Source organism: Bactrocera dorsalis, chromosome 2, assembly GCF_023373825.1.
Source record: "Bactrocera dorsalis isolate Fly_Bdor chromosome 2, ASM2337382v1, whole genome shotgun sequence".
Classification (NCBI taxonomy): domain Eukaryota; kingdom Metazoa; phylum Arthropoda; class Insecta; order Diptera; family Tephritidae; genus Bactrocera; species Bactrocera dorsalis.
The window spans coordinates 72243627-72265113 of NC_064304.1; the positions used below are offsets into that span (position 1 = coordinate 72243627).

At 36.8% G+C, this 21487-nt stretch overlaps 2 protein-coding genes across 9 annotated transcripts in view; both read right to left on the reverse strand.

Annotated features, from left to right (window-relative positions):
* Positions 1–21487, reverse strand: part of LOC125776627 (uncharacterized) — a 518523-nt gene that overhangs the window by 221955 nt on the left and 275081 nt on the right. The window lies entirely within an intron of this gene.
* The window catches only part of LOC115066219 (hemicentin-2-like), a 469188-nt gene that overhangs the window by 84554 nt on the left and 363147 nt on the right, over positions 1–21487 (reverse strand). For 3 of the 8 annotated variants that reach the window (XR_007421874.1, XR_007421873.1, XR_007421872.1), the window contains exons 15-16: positions 3862–3996; positions 614–3803 (exon numbers count right to left, since the gene is read on the reverse strand). The exons of 1 other annotated variant lie outside the window; for it this stretch is intronic. Coding sequence is in view for 3 of the 7 variants with exons in the window: in XM_049449923.1 (XP_049305880.1) it covers positions 3862–3996 (135 nt within the window). In the remaining 4 variants the exon portion in view is untranslated. Of the gene's footprint in view, positions 1–613; positions 3804–3861; positions 3997–21487 lie in introns of those variants that run through there. 4 more of the 8 variants (XR_007421871.1, XM_049449923.1, XM_049449922.1 and 1 more) reach the window with 2 other exon arrangements.

The following is a 21487-nucleotide window of genomic DNA, read 5'->3' on the forward strand; positions in this document are numbered from 1 at the left end:
CAGATGCTGGCGTGTTCCGACGACTTTGATGCCATTGGCTTCCAGACTGGATAAACAAGCGAAACGTATGAGGCTCTTTGTGAACATGGGACAAGACGAAATATCTCCTTCCATCAAACAAACAGTCATCGCATTCGCTACTAGGCTAACACGCCACTGTTGACAATTATAACTTTTAAGTTCATCTTTTCATCCGGTTTGATGTTAAGCGACAAATGCATTTACTTGTAGTAAAATTAAAATCGGAACAGGTATCGCAATGGGTCAAACCACGTCAAGTGTTACCTGAAAATTTCGCTAAATCACCGTGATATAAATATTTCGTCAAATTTTTTTGGTTAATGTTGTTGTAGGTTGAAGTTTAGAGCACGATAAAGTTGTAAAATTATTTTCTCATAATCTACTGGAGATAAATGGATGAAATTTTGCGACTTAAAAAAAAAATGATCGTGCTGTGTTATAGATATTTTTTCAAGGTCAATTTGTTTAAATAATAATATTTTATATAATTTATTGATAAACAATTGAAATTTTGCAAGTGTTCTCCACGCTAAAAGTAGCAAAACGGCGAAAAATTCACCTATAATAATCTACAAAAAAAACTTTTACTCACTCATGCTATTCCGAAGATTTTGAATTTTTTTGTCCCAGGTTTGTCCGGAAAGTAATAGCACCGAGTCGATTTAAAAAAATGTGTTGAACCTTCTTCGTCTTCTTTATTGGCGTAGACACCGCTTACGCGAATATAGCTGAGTTAACAACAGCGCGCCAGCCGTTTCTTCTTTTCGCTGCGTGGCGGCAATTGGATATTCCAAGCGAAGCCAGGCCTTTTTCCACATGACCCTTCCAACGGTGTGGAGGCTGTCCTCTTCCTTTGCTTCCCCCGGCGGGTACTGCGTCGAATACTTTCAGAGCTGGAGTGTTTTCGTCCATTTGGACAACATGACCTAGCCAGTGTAGCCGCTGTCTTTTAATTCGCTGAACTATGTCAATATCGTCATATATCTCGAATAGTGCATCGTTCTATCGAATGCAATATTAGACGTGGCCAACGCGCAAAGGGACCATAAATCATTCGCAGAACTTTTCTCTCGAAAACTCGCAATGTCGACTCATCAGTTGTTGTTATCGTCAAATCCTCTGCACCATATAGCAGGACGGAGGAGAACGGAGCAGTTATGAGTGACTAAAAGAGTTTGGTTTTTGTTCGTCGAGAGAGGACTTTACTTCTCAGTTGTCTACTCAGTCCGAATTAGCACGTGTTGGCAAGAGTTATCCTGCGTTGGATTTCCATGTTGACATTGTTGGTAGTGTTTACAGTGGTTTCAGGATAGACGAAATTATATAAAACTTCGAAGTTATGACTGTCAACAGGGATGTAGGGGCGACCCCCTTGGTTCGGGGGGAAACCGAATATACCCGTGGTAAGACATGCCTGTCGTAAGAGGGGACTAAGATTCTAGCAACCAGTCCAGAGTTGTGCGGAAACTCAACTGGTCGTAGCTTCGGTTACAAGGTCATACCAAAGACTTTAAACTGGTACCACGGGGAGCAGTTAGCCCTTGGAGGTAACTCCAATCTGCTCATTGGGTTTGGCCCTTTGTGGAGATTCGTGGTGGTTGTGGTTAAAACCCACATCGCGGGAAGAATTGACTCTGTCAATTTGAATGTGGAGTTGCATTGCAACCAGGTGCCGGACCGAAAGTACGGCAGAGGTTTTAGATGGGCCTCGAACCCTACCAAGGTTGTTAGTGTGTCCATGCTACACTGCCAATTGGTACTGAAAATGCTCACCCAATTTTCAGGGCGCTGATCAACGCATTGTATTGATCTACGTGCTTCTTGCAATAGAAAGCACCGTGGAATTAAGCTGTCAGCAGCAGGATCCCACGTTAAACACACTAAACGTTGTCAACAGTGAAGTGAGAGCCGAGTCGCGAATGCAACGACTGTTCGTTTGATGACAGAAGATATATCCTCTTGCCCTCGTTCACTGTTTTACTTCCTTGTCCAGTCTGGAGAAAGCAGAACTAACGGCGCTGGTGTTGAAGCCGATGATATCAATATCATCAGCTGTACGCTCTTATTAAAGGTGGTACCTGCTCGAAGTAGCTCGTAGCTGTAGAACTTAGCTCGAATTATATTCTCCAGCAGCAGGTTGAAGAAGTCGCACGATAGGGAGTCGTCTTGTCTGAAACCTCGTTTGGTATCGAACGGCTCGTATCGGGAAGGATAAGATTCTGACGGAGCTTTCAGTATTGCTCAACGTCAGCCTACACAGCCGTATTAGTTTTGCGGGGATACCAAATTCAGACATCGCGGCATAAAGGCAGCTCCTTTTCGTGCTGTCGAAAGCAGCTTTGAAAGAGGCTGGCTTTGAAGAGGTGGTGTGTGTCGATTCTCCTTTCACGGATATTTTCCAATATTTGGCGCATGGTGAATATCTGGTAATTGCTATTCGAACTTCTTCATGGTCGAGCATTGGAGCGTCTGCTCCATCGTCATCGATTGAGAAATCGGGTTCGCCTTCTCCTGACTTTGTACGATCACTGCCATTCAGCAGGCTGAAGTAGTGCTTCCTCTATAATTTGTAATGTATTGAATCCATCATTACAATTCTTTAAAATCTTTGAAAATAGGCTCATTTCGCGTCTATTCAGTGTTGCCAGTTCGATTTCCAAGCATTGAAGGCGTTACGGAAGGCATTCTCCGGAATAGCTTTGAGAGTCGAGATGCATGCTACTTGGATCCCTTCAGTCGTTTCAAAATGCATGTCTTTCATCGGCATACTCAACGATTCATGAGTCGTCACCAATGATTACGTTATTCGGAAATTGGAGGTCACTTTCACATATGTTCAAATTTTCTTGTTACACTTCCACTCGCCGCAATTTATGGTCGTCAGTGAGCACTTTTGGGACCATCTTCGCGCACGCCTTGCACATGTTCGCACATGTTCAAGTGCTCCGTCACAATGTCCTGAACCACAGATTTTGATAAATTTAACATCTGGCCAAGTAAACGACGGTCTGAGTTCAAAACTGTGCGCACACAAGTCACATTGTTGATGTTTGTCGAAGTCGCAGGTTTCCCAACACGGTATTCATCAACGACATCTCGACATCGAGTTTCACACAGAATTTCATCGCGTATCTCCGCTCTAACGAACGACGTACAGTGGCGGTGAAAGAAAATCAGTACTATTACTTTCCGGACAAAGCCTGTATGAAGACCATGAGAAGCTGGACGGAACGGAAGTTTTCAAAACCGGAGCATGCGCTTGTATGACTGATGTTTTGAGCATACTGAAGTTATGGAGGAAACACTTTTTCAGTCCGCAAAACTAATAAGACTGTGTAAACTGACGTTGAGTAACACCTAAAGCTCCGTCAGGAACGAAAGAGCTTCTTCGGCTGTGACTTCTTCAATCTATTTCTGGAAAAAATGCGAGCTACAGAGCTAAGTAGAGAAGGTAGGAGTGTACAGATGCTGGCGTGTTCCGACGACTTTGATACCATTGGCTTCCAGACTGGATAAACAAGCGAAACGTATGAGGCTCTTTGTGAACATGGGACAAGACGAAATATCTCCTTCCATCAAACAAACAGTCATCGCATTCGCTACTAGGCTAACACGCCACTGTTGACAATTATAACTTTTAAGTTGTAAATAATTTCGTCTATCTTGGAACCAGCATAAACACCACGTAAGAAAGAACCCTTTCTGTGAATCCACACCACCAGCCCAAAGTGGTTTTAAAAATTTTGAATGTGGAAATAGTTCTAGGCTTTTAAACATTATTTCTATAAAACTTGTAAATTCTAAAATCATTGTGCGCAAAATGTAAATAATTTGGCTTACCAAATGGGCTCGAACCGGAAAATCTCTTCTTAAGGTGAGTGATAAATGTGATATAACTTCGGGTGGCTTTGAAAATTGGTTATTAATATTAGACCCAATAGTTGCTACTTGTTGCATCATTATTTCTGCATGTTCCTTAAATAAGAGTAATAAAAATCATTACTATCGAAATTCACAAACAGTGGATGCAAGTGTTATGTTATATATAAAAAATTTTAAAGTTTAAAATGTATTACTTGATGAAAATATGCCCAAAATTTTCGTTGAAATTCAAAAAAGGAAGTTTAAGCGTTACTGATATCATACAAATTTTTTGTCCGTATGATGAAATAGAACATCTCTCCTACTATTCTTTCAAACCACTTTTAGGTTACTTAAAAAAACTCTGTTTTTTTGTTCCACCAAAAACATCAGCGTAAATTTTTAAACTTCCGAAAAATACTACGGTTGTTGATAATAATTTTCATTATTTTTGTAAACTAAAAACCGGTGACATATTATAAACGAAACATGTATTTTCAAAATTGATTAATCATTTGATGACAGTGAAGTATTTTTAGAAGTGCATTCTAGTCACCGGCTGCTTTTATCCAAAAATGTCAAAGGTACTTAATTGACTTATAGAGTCGACATCTTATCACATTTACTGAGAAATGGATACACGTCATGTTATCATTAATAGTCGAAGTGTGTTGGTAATGCGGGCGGGAACAGTGAGGTGATATTCAATTTGTTTCAAAATGTTAAAAAGGCTTGTTTGAATTCTTCAATTTGTAACGGGATATTAAATTACTATAACATATAAATATTTATTTCGTTCTTTTCCTGATATTAATACAAAAAAAATATAAAAAGGTCATATTTGCATTAATTTTAACTTAATATTATTAAATTAAATTCTAACTTAAACAAAACGTAAAATTTTGTAATTTTGGTTTGTTTACATATTCACCTGTCAGAATGAACTTTATCGTTATTGCCAATTATTATTTTTTTTTTAAATCAGAGCTATTGTGAATGAAAACAAGAAAAAACGCTAACTTCGGCTGCACCGAAGCTAATATAGTATACCCTTCACAGGTGCATTTCTTTTAGTAACTATGTGTCCAGTTTGTATGGAAGATATATGCTATAGTAATCCGATCTGAACAATTTTTCGGAGATTTACTGTGCCCAAAAAATAAGGAATTTAAACTGCGCGCGTCGAAGGATTTGGAGAGTTATTTTTTTTTAGGTTTATGGTACTGTCAGTCACATTAATGTAAAATTTCATGTTAAAATATTCATTAGTCTTTGAGATACGTGTCCTTTTGCGAGCTGCTAAAAGTGAATTTTTCGTTTTTTGCGATGTCGAAATTTGTTGAGCAAAGAATTTGCATTAAATTTTGTTTACGGAATCAATTTTCTGCTGCGGATCGTTGAGGATGGTGCAGAAAGCCTTTGGTGATGAAGCTACATATGTGTGAAAAAAATGTTTACAAGTGGTATAGTGAGTTCCAAGCCGGCCTTGAACGTGTCGAAGACGAAGAGCGTCCAGGGTGACCATCAACCTTAACCGACGAAGCTCACGTTCAACAAATCAAAGATTTGGTGTTGAAAAACCGTATACCATTTTGAAGGATGTTTTGGGCCTCAAGCGCGTCAAATCTCGACTGGTACCGAAAACATTGATTTTTTTGGAAAAAAGGCGTGGCGGTGAAGTGTGTTAAACGATGCTTTCCGACTATCAGGGTGTCATGAAATGCATTATAACTGGCGATGAGACTTGGATCTATGCTTACGACCTCGAAACAACTGATCAATCGAGCGAATATAGTGCCAAAAGAGAGCCGAGACCAAAAAAATCGCGCCAAAGTCGCTCAAAAATCTAGGTCATGTTGACTGTTTTCTTCGATTATCGTGGTGTTGTGCATTATGAATTCCTTCCAACCGGTAAAACAGTCAACAAGGGATATTATTTAAACGTTATGCGTCGTTTGCGTAACGCTATCCGCCTAAAAAGGCCGAAATTGTGGAAAGACAATTCTTGGTTTTTACACCACGATAATGCACCATCCCATTCTGCCCTCGTAATTCGTGATCATTTCGCCAAAAACTCAGCCCATATCGTTCCGCAATCACCGTTTTCACCTGATCTGGCGCCGTGCGACTTCTGGCTGTTCACCAAGCTCAAAAGACCGCTCCGGGAGCACCGTTTTTATACGATAGAGGAGATTCAAGCCGCAGCGAAGACGGAACTGAAGGCCATCCCGGAAAGTGACTACAACCAGTGTTTCGAAGATTGGAAAATCCGTTGGCATAAGTGCATTGCATTTAGGGGATTACTTTGAAGGGGATGAAATTGATTTGGAAGAATAAATAAAGAATTTTCAAAATAAATACAATGCCACCTTATTTTTTGGGCACAGACAGTCAGACGGACATGGCTAAATCGACTCAGTTCAACATACAGATCATTTATATTTATACTTTATAGGGCCTCGACGCTTTCTTCTGGGTGTTACAAACTTCGTGACAAACTTAATATACCCTGTTCAGGATATAAAAAAGCGAAGAACTTGCAATTCCTCTAGTTCAATATACAAGCTAGGATAGCACATGACAAGCCAACATAATTATGTTGGCTAAGACTTCCATACAAATTAAGCTAATAGCTAATAGCTTAATTTGCTGGTCAAATAAAATATTAAATTAATTTGAAATTAAAAGTTTGAAAATAAAAGTTTTGTTCTCTGTTAACAAAAATAAGAATCACCACAACGAGCTTGGTATTATATTAAAAATAACATTGTGAAATGTGTTATACGGTTTGTGGCAAATTATAACAAATAAGTTATGCTGAAATTACTTGAAAATCATTTAATGTTACAATTTGTTTATGCTTCGACTGCCAATAAAAGTGATCACAAAATAGAAATATTTAATAATGAAATAAATAGATAAATTTATAGGAATAACGAATAACGAAACCACATGAAATAAAAAAAAATAAATAAAACTGATTTTAATGCCAAATTTACAAATTTATAAAAGTAAAAACCGATCAGCTAAACCGATAGAAATAAGAGAAGAGATCGTCTAGTTCGGTCACGAACATAATCTTATAATATCGAAACTACTATTTAGTCCGCTTCCTAAAGTGCCCTGGAGACGATCAAATAATTGCGTCAAACAGTGCATATGTGTTAGTGATGTTCAATCGTGTGTTGCCCGCAAACGTTCAAATTAACACGTCAAACATCAGTTTATTTTTGATCTTGTAGCGAACGGTCGTCATGTCATCGTCGGATGATGATTATCTTTTATTGGCATGTGCTGCAATTCTTATGAAAAAAAAAAGAAAAATTTTATTATTTTAATTCATTTGATTTGTTTTGATTTTATTTTATTTTATTTTATTTTATTTTATTTTATTTTATTTTATTTATTTTATTTTATTTATTTTATTTTATTTATTTTATTTTATTTGATTTTACTTTAATTATTTTATTATTGTAATTTATTTGATTTGATTTTATTTTATTTATTTTATTTTATTTGATTTTACTTTAATTATTTTATTATTTTAATTTATTTGATTTGATTTTATTTATTTTAAAATTTTACGCTTATTTCACTTAACTTTTTTCTTCTTCACTTCACTCTTTTTCGCTTCACTTCACTTTTCCGCAAGTATGTATGTCCTCTTCGCTTGAAGTCTTCACTGCAAATGAGTCATGCTTGTCAAACATGAGTGGAGACGATCAAATTATCGTCCGTCAAATAGAAATATCAAAAATTTTTGATTTTCATCAAACAGAGCCGACAACAAGTCGGTGTAGCGTACGTGTAGCCGACGAGAGCCGACGACACCAACACAATTAAAGTGTTTGACGCAATTATTTGATCGTCTCCAGGGCACTTAAGAAGTTTTTACATCAAACACTATCATATGTATTTGATTTATGATGGTGTTTAACGTAAAAGTTACATCCAGAAGAGGAATTAGAAATTTTCCATCAGACTAGCTGTAATTAAAAGCTTAAAGCAAAAGTGAATCCCACAGAAATGAGAAATATAAATAAAATTATTCAAGGAATAAATAATAATTCATTATACATTTATATCGATTATTTTACGAGAAAACTCGATTCTGGAGTAGAATGGGGATCGAGTTTACCATCCTTACTGGCAGCCATCAGGGCACATATTAAACCTCCGCACAATAACCACCACAAAAAAAAATGCTTTTTTTCTATGTAATTTATATGGAAAACAAAAAATTTGAAATAGGCACCTCTTAATATTAATACATATTTGGAGCTCATCTTTTGAGTGACTTTTTTTTACACATTTTCAAAAGTTTTGAGCCTGTTTTTCAGTTGAAAAAAAAAAGGTTGCCTCAGAATGGCACACCCTAATGTATATATTAGGTGTAAATTATTCTTTTACTCTGCTCTCTCTCTCACTTCACTGCACTTTTTGTCACGAAACACTTTTTAGTTTTTTTTTTTGCTTGTGGGTTATATTTCCAATCACTGTCACCTTACATACATATACGAGTATGTATTGTATGTGTATATTATTTTACACACTGCACTTTTGTCACCACACTTTGTTTAAGTTTTTTTACGACACTCATATGCACACGTAATGTAGCTTATTCTTCTTGTTTTTCTTTTTCCCTTAGTATGTCGATATACATATACATATTTGGTATTCCATACCACATCGACCACTTTTGAACCCAACCCCTTTAGATTTTGCTGAAACTTATCCATCCTTTTCTATCCTTGAAAAACATTTTTGAAAATTTTTTCAAAATTTTTTGTCCAACTTCAAAAAAGTTATGAATTTTGCTATTTTTTGCTAAAAAATGGCTTTTTTATTTTCAAATAAATTTTTAATTTTTGTTTTTAAATGAGTTTTCAAAAAAATAATCGGTTTTTTAGGTAAAATCATAATTTTTTTTTTGGAAGTTCGCCATTTTTTTTCCTCAAAAAAACTTAAATTAAAATGACAACTATCCCTGCTAATCCCGGAGTGGGCCGATTTTTTTTATTTAAAAAATGAAAAAAAATTTTAAATAAATAAAAAAAATATTAAAAAAAGGCGGCCCACTCCCATATGCATGTATATATATATTTTTTTTTGGTTTTTTTTCCAATATGTTGCCACCAACGGGTTTTGTTTAAACTGAGTCACCACCGTTAATTTCCTACAATATTTTTCTTTGTAACTGTTTTAAAAGTGTCACCTCACCACCGTTCTATTTTCACAATTTTTATCACTTTTTTTTATATCCACCAACGTTTTTTTTTGTAACTGTTTTAAAATGTGTCACCTCACCACCGTTCTCTTTTCACAATTTTTAACACTTTTTTTTTATAATTTGGTTATCGCGTTACCGTCACCGATTTTTTATTTTTCGTAAACAATTTTACGAGTATGTTTAGTTACCACTAGTGCCGTCCGGTACGGCTCGTAGAACCAAAGAAAACTTGTTATAAAAAATTCGCGGCACTCACCCGTTACTTTGGCGACGACTGTGCTGGAAAAACGAATTAAAAAAGCGGGATAGAAGCTTATTGCTGACTGATGGTACGTATAGGCGCACGGATCGTAAAAGAAAGAGGCTCGGCGCCGTCCGTCAGTCCCTTTTGTCCATTGTGTCCGGTGCCTTGTGTGTGGTGTATGTGATGAAGGTGTGTTGAGTGTGAGGTGTGAATAATGTATGTGGTGTAGGTGTGTTGAGTATGATGTGTGGATGATATATGTAAGTATATGGTGTAGTCGTGTTGAGTATGATGTGTGGATGATGTACATATATGATTGTAGTTGTATTATATTGTGAGGCGGGTCGGAAGCTCATTTAGCCACGGAATACTACTTAACCGGGACTCACTGTACACATAAATCAGAGAAATATTGAATATTTTCTTTGATATATTTCTTGACTTGAAAATCGGCAAATAAATTATGTTGTCAATTTTATTCTAATATATTTTAAGTACTTATATTTGCGAGGTTGTCACTTTTTCCTTCTCATACGCGGCGCAGTATCTAATCGAATGTAATATATTGTACGAGTATATGAATGTTGATGTGCGAATTGATCAAACGAATTGTTGAAATCCGTTTTGTTGGTTTAGCGGCATGCGAAGTCGTCGTGTTGTCACCGCTTGCTGGGTGTAATGATGCTCTCAATTGTGGTGTGATGTAGTGTCATCAGCTGTGATGAATTAAGCTACCTTATTAGGGTGCGCCAGGTTTTCCGGGTAAAGTGATTGGATGCTTAATTCATTTAAACATTCTGGGCCCCCCTAGGCGAATATTTTGCCTAGTATGTAGTATGTATATGCGATGGAATGTATATAAGCGTACTTCTAGTAGAGTCCCGAGGGTGCAGAATAAATGCTATAAATGCTGAAATTGGCTTTGATTTTAAACATATTTTAGAATGTATTTGCTTTGACGTTCCTACGATATGAAACTACATATTGCGCATTCACGAGTGCTTTTCGTAGTTATTATATGGTGATCCCTTAACCTGCTTTTGAAATTTTATTTATTTGTAAATTTAAGCCTCTATGGGCCAATATTGTATGAAAAGTGTCGATTTTTTTTTTTTTACTTTTAGAGACATTTTTGTTATATTTTATGTTTAAGTGCGTATACTAATTTGACGGTTAGGACCGCACTACATAGCTTAAGATTTTTTACGAACATACATATATTTGTGTTTTTATATGACGTTATCAGAGGGAATCTGACCTTGTTTTTTCTACCTTTATGTGGGTATTGGAAAATTGTGGCTCTAGTGGTTGTCGTACGTCGTACCGGCCATTATTTGATCGAGTAGTTGTGGCCTTAGATAAGTGCCCACATTACCGATCTTTGTTATTGGAAGTTTCCTTAACATTTGCAATTTCCTTAATTGTGAATTAAGGTATTTGTCCTCAACTTGAGTAGGTATGGTAGTAAATGGTTCTGTGCAGCGTTTGAACTTTTTGTCTTTGAGCAACATGGTGTCTCTTGGTTATTTTTAGAATTTTGGTTTCAGAATTTGCTTTTGCAATTAAACCCGTGGTTCTTGATTTATAACCGACCCAGCGGTTAAAGAAAAAGTTACCATAAATCGAGAAATTGCGGAATTAAATTTGCGAAATTTTCAACTTTAAATGCAAATATCTCGAAAACTATAAGTTTGCGGCGGCAATAATTATATATTTTCTTAATCTGGACCATCAGCCCTGTCCAACCATACCACATTTTACTCTGAAATCGTGGGATGGTATACTAAAGTTTCCCCTAATCGCTTTTATGTGGTGAGATGGGATATGTGCTGTAATTGTCTAAATGACTCTCAGCCTACCTCATCATGAAACATGGCTACACCACATTTCAACACCCCACATTGGCAGACAAAATCATCATAAACGAACAACACACCACACCCACCACTCACCTTCCACATCACTACACATCACACCAATACACTCAAATATGACACCACACTACCAACCAGAACACAACAACTTTCACATAAGGGACGGACAACTCCAGCCACTTTCACTTCGCTTTTTGCTTCCTTTCGAGCCAAGACTCAAGGCACATGCTTTTCGCAGCATCCTTGTTTTTTCGTTCGTTGATTCCGTCGCCGATTGGGTTATATGATCAGTTGTAACCTTTTATATGGAATATTTGTAAATAAAATATAATTGCAAGATTTGAAATAAAAAAACCCGTTCTGTGCGTTATTTCTTTTATGATAAAAAGTGATTTTCGGAATTAAAGGTGAGTTCACCAGTTATCGGAACATGGTCCTTCGAGCATACAGAAAGGAGCTTTAAAAAAGAAAAACAAAAAAAGTATAATAATAAAAAAATGTAATTAAATAAAGTGCTGTAACTGATATACATATTCTTAAAGCTATACAAGTGGAAAAAAATTATAAATAGAGTATGTTGAGTGCAGAAGTTAAATACCTGCAAATCTCATCTCTCTTTCATTTAATTGAACCGCGATTACAACAATAAATTTCATTTACATAACAATTAAGTTACTGGAAAGTAAATTATTTTTTGGAAAATAATTAAACGAAGTGTTGCTAACACGAATTAACAATAAGACGCAAAAAAAACTTATTGTACAAATACATACATAATTATTATACCATATATACTCTGCCAACAAAGAGCAGGTAAAAAACCAGATAATCAGTTGGTAAACATGGGGGAAACATGTGTAGTTTTCATAGGCCGCGTGAGGATTCTACCCACTCACGTATATATACATGTGATCATACATCTTTGTTGTGCTCATTCAGCAGTGTCATATAAAAAAGTATATCTGCCTTGCTCTAATATCCCCAATCGACGGCTGACGCAGGGTTGCATTTTCAACACCTGATGCAGTGTTGTATTTTAAACAACTGATGCAGGGTTGTATTTTTGATTCCAATTTTTTTTTTAAATTTCAAACAAGACTTTTAAATTTTTATTTTATTTTATTTTTCACATAATCACATAAAATTCATTATAATTTATATAAATAAAAATATATCACATTTAAAAAATAATTATTATCTGAAAAAAGATAATAATAAAATGAAGGTTATTAATACCACCACCTAGGAACTACGGGAAAATATATATATATATATTAAGGTGGGCCAAAAATTAGTTTATATTTTATTTTTCGTAGTTACCATGAAAATCTCATTCAACATGACTAAAAACAAGTCCTGGTAAAATCTGAGCTCTTTATATTAATATTAAGAGGTGCCTCATCGACATTTTCGATTTCCCATATAAATTACATGGAAAAAAAATCATTTTTTTTTGTGGTGGTTATTGTGCAGAGATTTTAATGAGCACGCGATGGCGGCCAGTAGGGATGGTAAACTCGATTCCGATACTACTCGAGAATCGAATTTTCTCGTTAAATAATCGATTTTTCGAATGTCAAGAACCGATTCTTAATCGACTTCGACTACTGAAGATCGATTTTGATTATGGGAAAATCGAAAATGTCGATGAGGCACCTCTTAATATTAATATAAAGAACTCAGATTTTACCAGGACTTGTTTTTAGTCATGTTGAATGAGATTTTCATGGTAACTACGAAAAATAAAATATAAACTAATTTTTGGCTCACCTTAATATATATATATATTAATACCTGAAAATAGATAATAATTACATTGAATTTGTAATATCTAAAAGAAAAAGAAAGATTAATTGTATTAAATGATAGTAATATCTGAAAGAAAAGATTAATATTATCTGAAAAAATAAAGTATATTAAATACAAACAGAATTTACTCTGAAAGCAAACATTAATTAAATAAAAATAGTGATAAATCTGAAAAGAAAGAATAATTAAATAAAAATAATAATCACATCTGAAAGAAAAGATAAATATTATTTAATAATTTAAAATATAAAACAAACATAAAAATATAATATATATATAAAGGGTGATTTTTTAAGAGCTTGATAACTTTTTTTGCATAAAATTTGCAAAATCTCATCGGTTCTTTATTTGAAACGTTAGATTGGTTCATGACATTTACTTTTTGAAGATAATTTCATTTAAATGTTGACCGCGGCTGCGTCTTAGGTGGTCCATTCGGAAAGTCCAATTTTGGGCAACTTTTTCGAGCATTTCGGCCGGAATAGCCCGAATTTCTTCGGAAATGTTGTCTTCCAAAGCTGGAATAGTTGCTGGCTTATTTCTGTAGACTTTAGACTTGACGTAGCCCCACAAAAAATAGTCTAAAGGCGTTAAATCGCATGATCTTGGTGGCCAACTTACGGGTCCATTTCTTGAGATGAATTGTTGTCCGAAGTTTTCCCTCAAAATGGCCATAGAATCGCGAGCTGTGTGGCATGTAGCGCCATCTTGTTGAAACCACATGTCAACCAAGTTCAGTTCTTCCATTTTTGGCAACAAAAAGTTTGTTAGCATCGAACGATAGCGATCGCCATTCACCGTAACGTTGCGTCCAACAGCATCTTTGAAAAAATACGGTCCAATGATTCCACCAGCGTACAAACCACACCAAACAGTGCATTTTTCGGGATGCATGGGCAGTTCTTGAACGGCTTCTGGTTGCTCTTCACCCCAAATGCGGCAATTTTGCTTATTTACGTAGCCATTCAACCAGAAATGAGCCTCATCGCTGAACAAAATTTGTCGATAAAAAAGCGCGAAACACATTTCGAACCGAACACTGATTTTGGTAATAAAATTCAATGATTTGCAAGCGTTGCTCGTTAGTAAGTCTATTCATGATGAAATGTCAAAGCATACTGAGCATCTTTCTCTTTGACACCATGTCTGAAATCCCACGTGATCTGTCAAATACTAATGCATGAAAATCCTAACCTCAAAAAAATCACCCGTTATAAAATATAAACAAACAAACACCGCCTTAAACGCATGTATGTACATACATATTTATTTTTGCGTATTATATTATTTCCAATTTCAAACAACACACACTTTTTTCACATACTTACTTAACATTTGATATTTGCTTCTTCTGATGATATTGCTGCTGCTGAGATTTCCAATTCATTCTGATTTCCTATGCTATAAAAACAAATGAAGTAATTATTTGCAAATTATTAAAAAAAAATCACATAAAATTCACTTACTTCTTCTTGTTGTACGAGCACGAATGACATGCGTCTTTCAATTGTTTTCTTATTACCCCTTTGGGATTTTCTTTTGGCACTATTGACAATTACGTTATCTTCTTCGCACTCATTCAAATAAATCAAGAAATGAGCGAAACTTTTTTTAATCGCATTTAGGTAAACAAAAAATAACCCGAAAATGTGCGTTATGTTAGTGCATAGAGAAAAAATGTATAGTTGTATTGAAATATTTGACACAAGAGAGTAGCCGTGGTTGGCAGGGTATGTACATATGTATATGCACATATATTTCATATATTCCAGTCACTGCACTCGATTTACTTCTTCGCCGATTCAAGACAATTCTGAATCGGCGCTAGAAATAAAGAGACAAACGATTGAAAATTTTTGGACACGTCTCCAAGCTGCATATGAGATACTGACGAGTCAGATCTACCAGAAAACTTTAAATCTTCTGCTTACGCCTAATTTGAAAACTGCTTAGACCAGTATGAAGACACAAAAATTATGATCACAGATCAACTAAAACTCATTAAATCAGTCGCACCTTTTTCCACATTCGAGAGTAGAGCTGCCACAAATACAATCCAATCCAAAAATCATCTCCGATACAAAACAAAAGGTCAAGCAGGCGTAATAGTAAAACAGTTCGCATTAAGTGATGACAATTTCAATTTGGCTTGGGAAGCTCTGAGAGCAAGATATGAAAACAAAAGAATATTGGTCGACAAGCAAGTAACGATACTCATGAACGTGCCGAAATTTCAAAAAGAAACAAGCGAAGAATTCATAAAACTAGAATCCACTGTTTCAAATTGTTTGTTGGTTCTATCAACACAAAATGTTCCCACAGGCAGCTGGGACCCTATTCTGGTAAACATATGCACCGCAGCATTACCAGAAAAATCATTACTTTTATGGGAGCAATCGCTCTCATCAAGAAGAGACTGCCCAACGTGGCAGCAAATGAAAGATTTCTTAACTACCCAATATGAAATTACGGAAAGGGTAGATAAAAAAAACAGTCAGAACTAAAAACGTTCAACACGACCTAAACAGAAGCTTCAATAGACCCCAAGTCAATAGCAACAACAATTTAAATAGCAGCTTTTTCAAAACACAATCTGAACAGAACAAATATACGTCATGCGAACTATGTACCGGAGGGCATAAACTCAAAACATGCGAAAAGTTTAAAAAATTAAATATAAAAGATAGGAACAACTCTGTCAGGTCAAAAAGACTCTGTACAAACTGCTTGTCCCACGCACACAACCGAATTGACGAAAGCAAATTCAGTTGCGTATATTGCCACAAAAGGCATCATTCTATGTTACACCTTAATAACTTTCCCAACGCATCTCAAAGTGGCTCTTTCTCAAAAAGAGCCACGGGTTTAGTTGCAACAGCAACTCCCGAAACAAAAACTCACGAAAATTGCCAAGAGACACCATGCTGCTCAAAGGCATTAAAAACTCTAACGCTACACAGCGAAAATCATAGTAGAGTACTACTACCCACAGCAGTTGTCTCCATCGAACATCGAGGAGAACTGTTCAAACTATGAGCCCTAATAGACCAAGGATCATAACGATCATTCATAGCGTCTGGGGTACAAAATAGGCTAAAACTGCCAACAAAATATACCAACTATGAAATTACGGAAATGGGCAGACGAGTAGTACAAAACTCAAATAAAATCTGCCCCATTACCCTAATTTCCCCTCAAGCGGATAAGCGCGTTCAAGCAGAAGCCATAGTCTTACCGCAACTTAAGAACATGCTTCCAAGCTATCATATAGATAGCAAATATTGGCAAAAGGTTACACACCTAAAGTTGGCAGATCCTAACTGCAATATAGATAAATAGACCTTCTATTAGGCAGCGATCTATATCGCAAATCATACTAGAAGGTGTTGAAAAAATTTCGAAAATACTACTGGCGCAAAATACCATTTCCGGATGGGTCCTAAGTGGACTAGTTGCGGAACCAATCACAGCAATGACAACTCAAGTTGAGGAAATATCAAACGAGTACCTCAATTCACAATTGAGAAAATTTTGGGAGTTAGAAGAACTCCCCCCATTTCAATTATAACACCAGAAGATCAGTATTGTGAAGACTTTTACAAAGCCACAACTACTCGATCAGATAAAGTTCGGTATGTCGTACGACTACCACTAAAATAACAATTTCCTGATACACTCGCCTTAGGTCACTCTCGCACCTCTGCAATACAGCAGTTTCTAAGTATGGAAAGAAACCTACTTAGAAAAAGTGAGCTCAAACAAGATTATAATGGTGCCTTAGAAGAATACCTCCATTTAGACCACATGGAGGAAGTAAGCCCATGTGAAAAAATCATAAAAGGCAAATATTACTCTTTCTAACTACTTATCATCATGCAGACAAAACAACACCTGACAAAAAAACCAACAAAAGTCAGAGTGGTTTTCAATGCCTCAAGAAAGCGATATTGCAACCACAAGCCACCTACTGGCGGCAGAAGCAAAAGTCGCACCTCTACAAACGATAAGTCTACCACGACTTGAGCTCTGTGGCGCTCTGCTACTAGCAAAGCTAGTTTCCATGGTGCAGACCCACTTAAACATGGCAAAATAAATATAAATTATACCTATGGTCCGATTCCGAAATAGTTCTAGCCTGGTTAGAAAAACCACCATATTATATTTCTAATCGAACGTCTCAAATACTTGATCTAGTAGGATCAGCCACTTGGCGACACGTAGCCAGTGCTGACAATCCTGCCGATCTTGGGACAAGAGAGTGCAAACCCCTTCATCTCGCCACCACCACCCTCTGGTGGAATGGCCCCCGACGGTTGACAGAATCTCCCGATTCTTGGCCACAATCGCCCATGCGCAATATAATTGCCCAAGAAAGTCGAAAAATAGCCACTTATCACGCTACAATGGATGATGCTGACATCCTTGAATGATTTTTATCGTTCCCCCGAGCACTCAGAGTAGTCACCTATATTCTCAAATTTGCAGAGCGACTCAAACTTAGGGTAAGGGGAGCAACTTGCCCTCAATGCGATACATTGACGCACCAAGACTTACAAAAGGCAAAGGTCGCTCTTATCGCATCAACTCAAACGCGCTACTTCAGCCGCGACCTGTTGTTACCTGTTGTTACTCTTAGAATCGAAGCCAATTGATTAAAAGAGCTCACTCTTAGTACTAAGCCCATTTCTAGACACGAAAGATCTGCTTCGTGCAAACAGCCGGCTTGCTAATTCAAGCCTTACGTATAACGAACGCCATCCCATAATAATATCAGAGAAATCCTCATTTGCCACATTATTCATCAATTATATCCATATACTCATGTTGCACGCCGAACATCGCCTCATGCAACATATGGTACTCCAAGAGCAGTATGTTCCCCGTCTTAAGCCTCAATTCCAGAAGTGCATTTTCACGTACAAGGTCTGCACTATGCACAAGCAGAAAATAAGAACGCAGATTATGGCAGCATTTCCACCTGAACGCTGCAATTTCGCTCTGCCTTTCACCACAACAGGTATCGAATTTGCTGTGTCTTTTCAAATAAAGGCGTCCATGATAAGGTCTACCACCCTGATGAAAGGCTTTGTGGCTGTCTTTGTCTGTTTAAAGACAAAAGCATTACACTTTGAGCTATGTACCAATCTGACAAAGAAGGCTTATCTCGCTGCATTTGCTCGCTTCGTCGGAAGACGTGGCTGTTAATCCAAAATCATGAGCGATAATGGTAAAACATTTATCGGAGCTCAAAGAGCCACAGAAAAACAATTTGTGGATTTTATGAAACAAGTCTCACCTGACATTGTACAAAAATATTCCCCCCAAGGTATCCATTGGCAGTTTATCCCCCCAAGCGCTCCACATATGGGTGGTTTATGGGAATCAGCCGTAGGAAGCTTCAAGTCACATTTCAAGAAGCTAGCTGGCACTTATAAGTTTAATTATGAAGAATTTACGACATTGTTAACCAGAATTGAAGCCGTTTCAACTCACGGCCTCTCGCTGCCCTCTCGAAAGATCCAACAGACTTTACAGCCCTCATACCGGGGCATTTTCTTAAAAGAGCGCCCATTCTAGCCACACCTGAGCCAGGCGTGGAGTCGCTTTCCTTATTAAACAGATGGGAAAGAATTAAAAGTGTCCATCATGATTTCAGTCTTCGATGGAAAGAAGATTATTTAAAGGACCTCCACAGAAGGTACCGGTGGAAAACACCAGAAAACGCGAGTAAGCATGGAGATTGCGTCATAATTTATGACGATTGTCTAACCGACACGTAAACCGTAAACAGTAACCGACAAATCTATGTAACACGCAAAACGAACCACAAATAATATCTTACTGAAAACCGTAAAAGTAATTATAGATGGGTGATCCACATGACTACCTACCCATCAGTGCTACCTAACGTAGCACCAACTATCATATCCGTATCTACCACAAACATATAACTTAAATAATATCTTTGACAGATCAAATAGATGCCGATATGCCGACAGCACCAACGCTAGCCGTTCGGTCGACTATTCATAACGCAACCAACCGTTTCACGAATCCGACGCCGGTGCCAGCAGACCCACAGCGCCTCCGATGCCCGCTTTGCCGTCGCCCCCACAGGTTGCCGCACTGCGGCATATTTAAGAGGATGCTACCTCCGCTACGCCAGCAGATTGTCCAGGCACATGGCCACTGCCTAAATTGCCTGGCAACTACCCACTCCACACTGGAGTGTACGTCCGGATATGCGTGCCAAATATGCATGCGGCCGCATCACACACGCCTCCATCAAGACGGCAAACAATTACTTGCCTCCTGCAGTTGTTTTACGGCCCGACGACAGCAGGCGAACCGTGCTGCACAACCACGAAGAGCTGAACCACCACTAGAATTACGTACACGTACTCGGCGTCAACAACATAATACATCTATGCGGCGGCGTCAACCTAGGCCGCGGTCTCGCCAACCCACTGGGCTTAATAACATGGTGGCCATATTTCAACAATTACAAAGACTACTAGGTTAATAATTTGCCTAGGGGGCCGGGATGTCTAAATAACTCTCAGCCTAACAACAACACACCACACTCACCACTCACCTTCCACATCACTATACAGCCACTTTCACTTCGCTTTTTGCTTTTTTGCAAGGCACACGCGAGTTAATACGAGTATCGACGACACTTATACACAAGTATATGAGAAACGCTCATAAAGCCAAATCTGTCCTAATCAAATAAACAAGAGTATCAAACACAAGACTTTGAACCACCACCATACCCGAATGCAAGACATGCATACACATGCATAGGCATGCATAGGCCGCACGATAAGCACTTGTTTACAACAAATAATACAATTAGACTTTAGACCTAAGCCACAAAACATGAATATGTTATCAACTTTACGAATAATATATAACCCATAGGATAATACGAAAACATGTTCATTTAAGTATGTGAATTTCTTGAATAAAGATCTTATTCTGCAAAAGTAAACACATATTTTTTTAACCATTCATAAGTATATGAATTAACTCACGAACGCTTTTCGCAGTATCTTTTCTTTCCACGTCCATCATCGTTCGTTGATTCCGTCGCCGATTGGGGTATATGATCAGTTGTAACGTTTTATGTAGAATACGTATTCATACATAAAATATAATTGCGAAATTTGAAATCAAAAAGAAAACCCGTTCTGTGCGTTATTTCTTTTATGATAAAAAGTGATTTTCGGAATTAAAGGTAAGTTCACCAGTTATCGGAACAGTAATGAAGCATTGAATTGTGCCTTTGGTGACAATATAAGTAAATATATTTGCTTCTGCAATTTTTGAGATTGTGTGTATGGGACAAGCAGTTTGGACAGAGTTTTTTGATCTGACAAAGTTGTTCCTTTCATTAATATTTAATTTTTTAAACTTCTCGCAAGTTTTAAGTTTATGCCCTCTTGTGCATAGTTCGCATGACGTGTGTTTTTTTCTGTTCGGATATGAACGAGTGCGTTTTGTGAAAGCTTTTGTTTAAAGTTTGTTTGCCTAGTTGCAATAGACGCTTCTATTTTGGTCGTGTTTAATGATCTTAGTTTTGATTATTTTTTTTTCTACCCTTTTCGCAATTTCATATTGGGTAGTCAGAAAATTTTCCTTTGTTGCCACATTGGGCATCTTCTTTCAAACAATTTGAAGCAGTGGATTCTAGTTTGATGAATTCATCACTTGTTTCTTTCTTAATTTTTGGCAAGTTCACTAGTGTCATTCTACTGTGGGGAGTAGGTGCAATTGCTTTAATTAGCTTTAGTTGACCGGATATCATAGCTTTTGTTTCTTCGTACTGGTCTAAACCATTTTCGTAAATATCGTAAGCCGATGATTTAAAATTATGTGGCATGTTCTAATATGGCGTCATGAGCCGTTTGGAAGCGAGTCCAAAAACTTTTAAGATTTTGGCTTTTTATTTCTAATAACGATACCAAGTTTTCATGAATCGGTGAAGAGGCAAATCTAGTGCAGTATCGTGTTTAACTGCCACTTTCTGAAATAATTTTAGCAACTTGTTTTGAGCGTATAGCTCCAGGTGTATTTTGATGTTTGTTATTTGTTCATTATTTTTACTGTATGATAAAATATCTGTCCATATGAATTAAATTTTGCGTAGTGTAAACCGAATACTAATATAATAAATAAATAAGAGTTTATTTTATATAAACTGATTTTTTATTATTACCGTTTATTATTTACTTGCATTATTTATTATTTATATTTTATTATGAAAATATTTTGTATTTATTTATTCCGATAGTAATTAGTAAGTTCTTAATGTAATTATTTACAACCGTTCTATTGATTACTTTATATTTTTTACGCCTGAATGTTGTGTAATTAGGTACACCCTAATACGTGGACTTGTAAACGTGACCTTGTCGGTACCTGTGTTTTGTGCGATTGAGAGCT